Source organism: Hypomesus transpacificus, chromosome 14 (assembly GCF_021917145.1).
Source record: "Hypomesus transpacificus isolate Combined female chromosome 14, fHypTra1, whole genome shotgun sequence".
Classification (NCBI taxonomy): Eukaryota; Metazoa; Chordata; class Actinopteri; order Osmeriformes; family Osmeridae; genus Hypomesus; species Hypomesus transpacificus.
This window is the reverse complement of record NC_061073.1, coordinates 15,849,340-15,859,208: the sequence shown is the minus strand read 5'-3', so window position 1 is coordinate 15,859,208 and position 9,869 is coordinate 15,849,340. Positions and strand designations below refer to the sequence as shown.

Sequence of the window (9,869 nt, the reverse complement as noted above, 5' to 3'; positions counted from 1 at the left end):
TACGGCGTTATCACCCTTCAGTTCCCAGTCACCCACTCCTGCAGGGCCAGATGGATGAACTTGGGCTGGCAGCTAGATGCTTTCGGTCTCTGTCTAGACTCAGGGTGAAACTATGTATGACAGAGAGACAGAGAGCCCATTAAGTTTTAACTTTTTAACTTTTGAGAAAATGTCAAGATTTGAGACAAGTACGACAGTGGGATTTCTGGGGATGATTGAAGAAACCCTGCAAGCACAATGTGTTCTTCATTTGGGCTCAATGCACTCTCTTATCAGCTTGGATAGCTTAACATTTTATTGACACGGCTGGTTTCTGTTCTGATAATCTGGTATTTCCTGAATTTACTGTGGGACCGATTCATGTCAAAAAGAAGAGTCAAGGACTGTCCCAAGATAAAAGCTTAGATGATTGTGAATGTCGAAAAGAACCTTCACCCAGTTTGGTTTTGTTTATGCTATGCATGTGCAGTATGCAATGCAAGCATATTTTGTCTGTATTTGTGTCTCCAAATCTCTGTGCATTCGTGTGTGGAAGGCACAGTACGTTACGCAACGCTGCGCTGGATGTACGAGATGTATCGCAGGCGCAACAAACAAGGCCGATAGGTTGTGTACTGGATGTTCAGCATGTGACGCTGGGCCTGGTTCCAGATGTGCAGATCCACGGGTCGTCTGTTTCCTCTCCCTGGAAGACATGTGTCACAGACATGGATGCAGGAAGAGTGACTGATGTTCTGCTAGGAAGCTAAGATGTTCTTGACCCTGAACTGTGTGAATTTGTAAAGATGAAAGGAGTCTAAAAGCTGCTCTTGTTAATTACATAAAGTGTAGCATGGATGTACTTTTTGTGCTGGGTGAGTGATCTTATGAAAGATGACTCAGAAATACCAAGAGTCGGTATATCAGAATGTGGTCGTATGTAAGTACCAGTATTGTTTAGTTTGGTTTGAAATACTTTTTCCAGATCAACTTTAAATGTTTCTTTCCACGCTGGGGATACTCTGGTGTTTTCACGTGTTTATTTACAGATATTTGTGTTTATTTTTGGACTAAACTCATTCAAATGTTTGAGTGCGTGTGTGTGTGTTTTAGTGTTTATGTGTCTATGTTTTCTTTATGTAGAGCTCAGACGCTTGGCATGGGGAAAGCATCTCCTTTTCTCTCCCACCCCGTCTTTCTCTCGATCCCTCTCTCAGCACACGTCTGTACTGTGTGTTTCTCTGTCTCTGAGTCTCTCAGAGGAAACACACACGTCTGTACTGTGTGTTTCTCTGTCTCTGAGTCTCTCAGAGGAAACACACACGTCTGTACTGTGTGTTTCTCTGAGTCTCTCAGAGGAAACACACACGTCTGGAGGAATCCGTCCCCTCTCCGGGCGGCAGGGGAGGACATTCCACAGGCTCACATGTTCCTGGTCAGCCCACCGTCTTCCTGCTCCCCTGTTCTCCCATCCTAACATCCTGCAACCCCGCACATTCCCAGTCCTGCATCTCTCCAGTCCTGCATCTCTCCAGCCCTGCATCTCTCCAGCCCTCCATCCCTCCAGTCCTGCATCCCTCCAGTCCTGCATCCCTCCAGTCCTGCATCCCTCCAGTCCTGCATCCCTCCTGTCCTCCAGCCCTCCAGCCCTGCATCCCTCCTGTCCTCCAGCCCTGTAGCCCTCCAGTCCCCCATTCCTCCAGCCCTCCAGACCCTCTTTGTTTCTGCTCTGTGAGGCCTGGGGGCTGATGGAAAGGACTTAAGCTGGCCTCTCAGCTAAGGGGATCTATCTCCAGCACCGAGATTTAGACAATGTTTCATGTTGAGTCTCAGGGCTTTAGATAGCTTTAAGACTGAAGTTGACTAAACAGAGAGGCCCAGAGATGGGGCCTGTGTGTATCTGTTGTTGCTTTAAAATGGGGGATTCTCAAGATTCCCCAAACTGCTTGTTGCATAACTCTCAATAATCCTGCCATTCAAAACAATGTGCTACGGTTTGCCCAGCTGTCTGGCTGCTTCCACCTGCAGCCTCTTTCTTGGTGCCTGGGTGTTACGGAGGCCAGTGAAGGTCCTACTATTGATCCATAAAAACAGACTAATATCTGGTCATGACATCATCAAATGGTTCTGCCACTTGATGACTCCCCTTACTTCACCGTAAGGGGACTGTGACACTCTCCAAGCCCAGCCAAAGTGGATTATGCCCTAATGGCGTGACAATAAACGCTGCATGTCAGAGAAAAGAGAAATGTGCACTTTAGGATGGCCCTCATCAGCTCTGTGTTGGTTTGGACATTTAGTCATTTAGCAGACGCTGTTATCCAGAGTGACTTACAGTAAGTACAGGGACATTCCCCCGAGGCAAGTAGGGTGAAGTACCTTGCCCAAGGACACAACGTCATTTTCACAGTCAGGAATCGAACCGGCAACCTTCTGATTAATAGCCCTGATTCCCTAACCGCTCAGCAACCTGACACGACGAAGCGTTGCTGTCCCTCCAGCTTCTCCGGAGTGTTTCCATAACGACGATAGGACACGGAACACTTACGTAACCGTCCTCCACAGGGCTAGGAAACACTCAGGAGAAATGTGATTGATTCAACGGTCAAGTGGCCATGTGTGTCTGTGACCCCCAGAGCCCAGCTCGGCCTCCTGTACGCTCGGCCTCCATCAAGGCCCATAAACGCTGTCAAGCATGGGACCCACGGATGCATGGGCAGAAGCAGCCCTCTGGGGTCAGGGGTCAGGCTAAATCACAGAGAGTATCTCTCAGTTCCTGGAGAAGAAGGCCCCCCCCCTCCCCCGGGTGGTGGGGTGAAGGTTGACAGAACTGCCTGTTCCTGAGTCTCCTGGCAGGGGGCGAACGGAGGGAGGTGGGGGGCTGGTCTGACTAGAGTTAGCCACGCAGCGGGATATTTAGAAAGCTACCAGGTTCACAACCTTACATTACGGTATGTTCAATAAGAACATTTCGGGCCTTCAGCCTCTTCTTGTCAACCCCATTACAGTTCACTTATCGTTTTTTTTTTAAGTCAACAACACATGGCTTGTATCGTGTTTTCTGCCAGTTTGAGAAGACAAACCCCTCAGAGCCAGAGGTAACCGGACTGAAACGTATATCCCTGGTGAAGGTTGAAGACAAACAGACCTATCCCAGAATGGCACATGAAAATGGCCCCAGAGAGAAGCCAGTCAGTTATATAAGCCATCTCCGTCTTCAAAGCTGTTTCAACTTGACACGTTTAGATTGGATGATTGTTTTCAGTCGCACGGCCTTACCGGGACTGAAGAGAAACAGAACCCTTTACCCTTCGTCCTTGTTAAGGAACTCTGATTTTTACACACATACACACAAATACACGCACACACACACACACAAACACTCGCACACTCACACACAAACACATCAGTGGTGGTGGAGGGCAGAACACAACAGGACAGGGAGCTGGGCCTCAGGTGCGTGTGTGTGTGTGTGTGTGTGTGTGTGTGTGTGCATGTGTGTGTGTGTGTGTGTGCGTGTGTGTGTGTGCGTGTGTGTGTGTGTGTGTGCGTGTGTGTGTGAGGTGAGGAATGGTGGTGTCAGTGTCTGGGATGTCCGTTTTATGGTTGTTGATTCAGGGTTGGCAGGGGGGGTTATGGTGAGGAGAGATGCTGCAGGGTTGGCCTCATCACCAGGGTGATCCACCACCCTCCACCCTGCTAACACCACCCTCCACCCTGCTAACACCACCCGCCACCCTGCTAACACCACCCTCCACCCTGCTAACACCACCCTCCACCCTGCTAACACCACCTCTGCCACCCTGCTAACACCACCCTCAACCCTGCTAACACCACCTCTGCCACCCTGCTAACACCACCCTCCACCCTGCTAACACCACCTCTGCCACCCTGCTAACACCACCTCTGCCACCCTGCTAACACCACCCTCCACCCTGCTAACACCACCTCTGCCCTGCTAACACCACCCTCCACCCTGCTAACACCACCCTCCACCCTGCTAACACCACCTCTGCCACCCTGCTAACACCACCCTCCACCCTGCTAACACCACCCTCCACCCTGCTAACACCACCCTCCACCCTGCTAACACCACCTCTGCCACCCTGCTAACACCACCCTCCACCCTGCTAACACCACCTCTGCCACCCTGCTAACACCACCCTCCACCCTGCTAACACCACCTCTGCCACCCTGCTAACACCACCCTCCACCCTGCTAACACCACCTCTGCCACCCTGCTAACACCACCCTCCACCCTGCTAACACCACCTCTGCCACCCTGCTAACACCACCCTCCACCCTGCTAACACCACCTCTGCCACCCTGCTAACACCACCCTCCACCCTGCTAACACCACCCTCTACCCTGCTAACACCACCTCTGCCACCCTGCTAACACCACCCTCCACCCTGCTAACACCACCCCTGCCACCCTGCTAACACCACCCTCCACCCTGCTAACACCACCCTCCACCCTGCTAACACCACCTCTGCCACCCTGCTAACACCACCCGCCACCCTGCTAACACCACCTCTGCCACCCTGCTAACACCACCCTCCACCCTGCTAACACCACCTCTGCCACCCTGCTAACACCACCCTCCACCCTGCTAACACCACCCTCCACCCCGCTAACACCACCTCTGCCACCCTGCTAACACCACCTATGTCCTGCTCTTGAACTTGTTAGGGTGATGTAACTGCGTAGCTGTGGGATTTCTGTGAAGTGGAAAATATTGCGAAACGTTTCACAACAATTTTTTGTTACAGATAGATTTTTAACTAACTCAGATAGATCTAACCATAACCCAGATAGATCTAACCCTAAAACCTAACCCATTTCTGAGTGTATTACCAAGACTATTCTGGGAGAGAGGGGAGCAGAGGCCTGGTGTGGAGAGGATGGGAGAGGGGGAAAGGACAGAGGGCAGAAAAGGAAGGTGTTTGCAAAAGATGCGCAGCAGGGTAATAAATTGACAGGATGTTTTCCAGGAATGCTGTGGAGTGACCCTGTTCCCCTGAACCCCCTCCGTTACACCCTGTTATGTGGCCCTAAATCTCCATCCCATCCTGGAGAGCTGTAGGTGGTCTGGGTGTATGGCTCAGAGATGCTACCAAGACGACAAACAACACATCTAAGCTCCTATTGGTCACTGCTGCTAATTATGCAAGTAAAGTTAGCTACTTCTGTGGTATTCATGGTGTATTTGATTTCACTGAGTAGTCTTTATAATGTTATTAATTCTTCATGAAGGATCGTCCTACTCTGCACATGGTCTCCCTCCATGGTTACCTTCAACAATATTGGCAGCCAGGCAGCACGCTCTCTCTCCTCGGTCACCGACAGGCGATGTTGAACAGGCGTGCATGCGTGAACAGCTCATTATGGGGTTATCCTTTTGTTGAGCTTCTTAGAGAAATCTTGAATGAGAGACGGACAAACTTTTGTTTGTATCGGTGATGTCCCTCCCTCCACACCGCATGTGACAAAAAAAATGACCAGCCCCCTTCAATTCCCATGGATCGAATTTCAGAGCATTCGCTTCAAGACATCTGTTCCTTTACTAACAACAGAGCGCGCCCCCGCGTTTAGACCTCAGACGGACTTCGACTACAGTGGTTCACCCCCCTTGTGATTTATCATTATAAGTTTTCGCTTTAGTTTTTTATATTATTTTCGTAAATATCAGCAGAAGATGAAAAGTCAACTAGTTACTTTGTCTTCTCTCTGCTTGTAGAACAAGTGAAAGTCGGAGCGAGGAGTAGTTGCGTTCTCTCTCCATCACTCACGTTCTAGTGCTACCGACCGAGAAACCGGGTGCCATTGAGTAGCGGCTTTCTTTTTGTCTCTTGCATCGAGCCGTGGCTTCCGATCCTCTGTGACTGCCGCGGAAGGAGAGGACGGCGAAGGACGAATGAAAACATCATAAATACTAATGCATTAATATTGTCGGAAGTTTGACATTTGATTTTTGCCGTTCTGTTTTTGTTGAAATTACGATCGTGTTAATATGGAGTCGGTGGAAAGGGAGTGTGGAGCGCTTGGGGGATTATTCCAGGCTATCGTCAACGACATGAAGGTACCGTACACAGATTGAAGTAGACAGATTTCCGACCTATTATTGCATGGCTGATCAGACACATTTTACTGCCTTTGTTTCGTCTCCCAGTGTTCCCCATCAGGGAGAAGCGACGGCAGAAAACTGTCATGAAACATGTTTTCCTTTGTGTCATTTGCATATAACGTGCAGGTTGAACAGGCGGTCGTTACATTGTAACAACATTTTTAGAGTACGATTTTGTCAACGGTGCAAGTTGGTGCCAGTTGGTTGTAGCCTAGTGTCTTTTGTTGTTGTCTTTGAACCCTTTATGTCTTTTTTAAACAGCCAACGCACAAAAAAAAAACTAACATCGACTACTTGCTAATTTCCTTTACGTTAGTCGCAGGTGCTAATGAATAGGCCAGTAGGTGTTAATATTGCAGTCAAAGCTTGTCCAATGTTGGAAATAACTGAAAACACGTAAATATTATTGTTTATAATCTTTGGACTGGCCGAATCGGTTATTCCGGTTGACCCCTATCAACAGACATGCTGGGAGCTTATATGTTAGTAGCATAGTGTCTGTTGCTGTCCAGACCTGCTGGGGTGAATGTAGAGAAGCACTCTAACCCGATCACACCACAAACATCCGATAAATCATCTCTGGCACCAAACCAGGCTTGCTGAGTTTACACTTTCTGTAGCGAATCTTTGTCCTTTTCCCTAATATGTGATAGCAACAGAATTCCTCTGGTGTTTTTGTGTGTGTCTGTGCCTATCCTTACATACGTGAAACCTTTATTCTGTTACGTAAATAGCAAAATGCCAGTTTTATCACTGGTGTGAAGAGAAAGAGAGAGAAAGAGAGAGAAAGAGAGAGGGGGGAGAGAAAGAGAGAGGGGGAGAGAGAAAGACAGAGAGGGAGAGAGAAAGAGAGAGGGGGAGAGAAAGAGAGAGGGGGAGAGAGAAAGAGAGAGAGGGGAGAGAGAAAGAGAGAGAGAGAGAGGGGAGAGAGAGAAAGAGAGAGAGGGGACAGAGAAAGAGAGAGAGAGAGGGGAGAGAGAGAAAGAGAGAGGTGTGTTTGTGAGTGAGGAGTAGGAAGCCTCCTTCCACAGTTATGTGAGAGGGAGTTGGGGGTCAAGCAAGGGGAGACCCTAGGAGGCCAGTGCCCTGCATACCAACTGAGAGTGTTCTGACGGGGGGACAGGTCCATTAACCCTGCTGGGAAACAGACAGTTACACCCTAGTGCAGTTATCCTAAAGCACTTCATCATACAGCAAGAAACCCTCCCTAAACCTTCATCCATGAACCACAGGTAATAGCTGATTATAGGATGAGAAACGTTACCATAGTCATAAGCCCCACCAGCCTGTCCTCTCCTTATACCTTCACTTTACCGCCAGCCAAACTCTTTTATTGATCACATCCAAACAGTAGCTAATTGGCCATGGCCACTCAATACTGGCTATTTATGAGCATCATTTGTCAGGGTTTGTAAAGGGTTCAACTCTAAATATCGGCATATCATTTCATCACATACGTCCCCATGCCTTTAAAACATATTTATTCGCTGGCTGTGTTATTGATAATCAGCTTGAATCCATTTAGCGTAAGCATGTAGTCAGTAACTGAGCTCTGAGCTTCCATCCAGTGTTTCACATATTTGGCCAATTAGTTTGAGTGCGGCAACTGTAGCCATGGAGCCCTTACACAGCTGCTGGGAGACAGGGGAATGAAGCTATGCTAGGCTAGGCTAATCACAGTGTCTTATAGGAGAAAGCTGGGTCAAAGCTGTTTGTGAGGTAGCCAAGCCGAGTTTACGTTGGGATGGTCAGCGCAGGCTAGCAAGTGATCCCCCTACACGCACACTTTCCCATGACAGTAACGATGATAGCAGCAGCACCTGGGCCAGTGAGATAGCAGATTACAGGCATACACACACGTTCCCTGATGAATTCATTAGTCGAGAAGGATCTGTATCTCTCCCTACCGTTTATCTTCGTCTCCTGCTCCCTTCCCCGGCTTCCCCCCCCCCCCCCCCCCCGCCTGCCAGCCCGTCCCTGCTGTGCTCTCACCCTCCTCTCTCACTCCGTCTCTCCCCTCTCGGTCTCTCCCTCTCCTCGCTGGCTCTTCCCCTGTTCTTCCATACATGGTGCTAGAGAGAGACGTGGCCTCTTCCGTCCTCAGCTGCCCTGGCTTCCTGCCTCTTGCTCGGGGAGGTCCGGGCCAAAGGATAACCAGCCACCTGTTGCAGCCCTCAGACTAGCACGAGAGGGGAGGGCAGTTTGGATCCCCAGTTTAATGACTGCGACAGTGATTAGTGACAGGGAGAGGTGGTTAGAGTTGAGATGATAGTCACATGGTTAAACACAGGAGATTATGAACGTGACAAGTGTGTTTGACTGTCTGTGAACCACTAATGTTCTACTGGTGACTGACAGATATGGACATCATTTGGCATAGTGAATCCTCTTCCTCCCCTTCGCTACCCTCCTTCCCTCTTCCTCTCCTTCCCTCTTCCTCTCCTTCCCTCTTCCTCCCCTTCGCTACCCTCCTTCCCTCTTCCTCTCCTTCCCTCTTCCTCTCCTTCCCTCTTCCTCTCCTTCCCTCTTCCTCCCCTTTGCTACCCTCCTTCCCTCTTCCTCTCCTTCCCTCTTCCTCTCCTTCCCTCTTCCTCTCCTTCGCTACCCTCCTTCCTCCTTCCTCTCCTTCGCTCTTCCTCTCCTTCCCTCTTCCTCTCCTTCCCTCTTCCCCTCCAGCTCTCTTCCTCCTCACTCCTCACCCTCTTCTCTCTTCCTCCTCACTCCTCCCCCTCTTCCTCCTAGCTCCTCCCCCTCTTCTCTCTCCTGGTCTGTGGCTTCACGATCAGTCTGGGGCTCAGATCCAGTCCTAACCTCTCTGGGTTGTGTTATGAGGCGGGGGCTCAGATCCAGTCCTAACCTCTCTGGGTTGTGTTATGAGGCTGGGGCTCAGATCCAGTCCTAACCTCTTTGGGTTGTGTTATGAGGCTGGGGCTCAGATCCAGTCCTAACCTCTCAGGGTTGTGTTATGAGGCGGGGGCTCAGATCCAGTCCTAACCTCTCTGGGTTGTGTTATGAGGCGGGGGCTCAGATCCAGTCCTAACCTCTCTGGGTTGTGTTATGAGGCTGGAGGCACTGTACGTGTGATGGTGCTCATGAAGGAAATCTGATCCAGACACATCCCCTAGGATAAGTCTCTCCAATCACAACCTGAGCTACCTCCCCCTCCCACGCACACACACACACACAACCCAGGTTGATTGGCTCAACATGAATGAGACATTGAAGCAGTGGTATGTTCAAGTATGCTGCCCTTTGAAAAGGTTGCAGAGAAGACGTGTAGAAGCGTCTGGGTGTGTAAATGGTCCTGCCTCAGCCCCAGGGAGAAGCTCCCTTTGACATGGTTACCTCAGGTGTGTCATGTCATCTTTGTGAGGGCGTGTGTGAAGCCCTCGGTAACATGGCTTGAAAAAAAGGGCTTTACATATGAATTTGATTTGATCTTTACTCTGCGTAGAATCTGCAGATCTGCATTTTAGTTTGGAAAATTGATTTTCTGTTTGTACCAACTTGATGTAACTTAACACACTGGAAATGTGTGTGTGCTTGTTTGAGGGGATGTGTCCTTGACTGGAGGAGTGAAGTCCTGTCTCGTCTTGTTTCTATGTTCCAGAGCTCCTATCCTGTCTGGGAGGACTTTGGTGCCAAGGCTACCAAACTGCACTCCCAACTCAGGTGAGACTGGCCCCTGGAAGCCCACTATTATTACTCTGTTAGTTACACGGTTATATTACTGTCCGTGTTGACTCTCTCTCTCTCTCCTACT

The 9,869-nt window shown here is 49.6% G+C and overlaps 1 protein-coding gene across 1 annotated transcript in view; it reads left to right on the top strand.

The window, feature by feature from the left end:
• The first annotated feature begins 5,532 nt into the window (after positions 1-5,532).
• The window catches only part of LOC124476705 (protein MTSS 2-like), an 8,193-nt gene continuing 3,856 nt past the window's right edge, over positions 5,533-9,869 (top strand). Inside the window, exons 1-2 of the mRNA XM_047034003.1 lie at positions 5,533-6,061; positions 9,717-9,778. Of these exons, the coding sequence (XP_046889959.1) occupies positions 5,993-6,061; positions 9,717-9,778 (131 nt within the window). The 5' untranslated portion in view covers positions 5,533-5,992. The remainder of the gene's footprint in view (positions 6,062-9,716; positions 9,779-9,869) is intronic.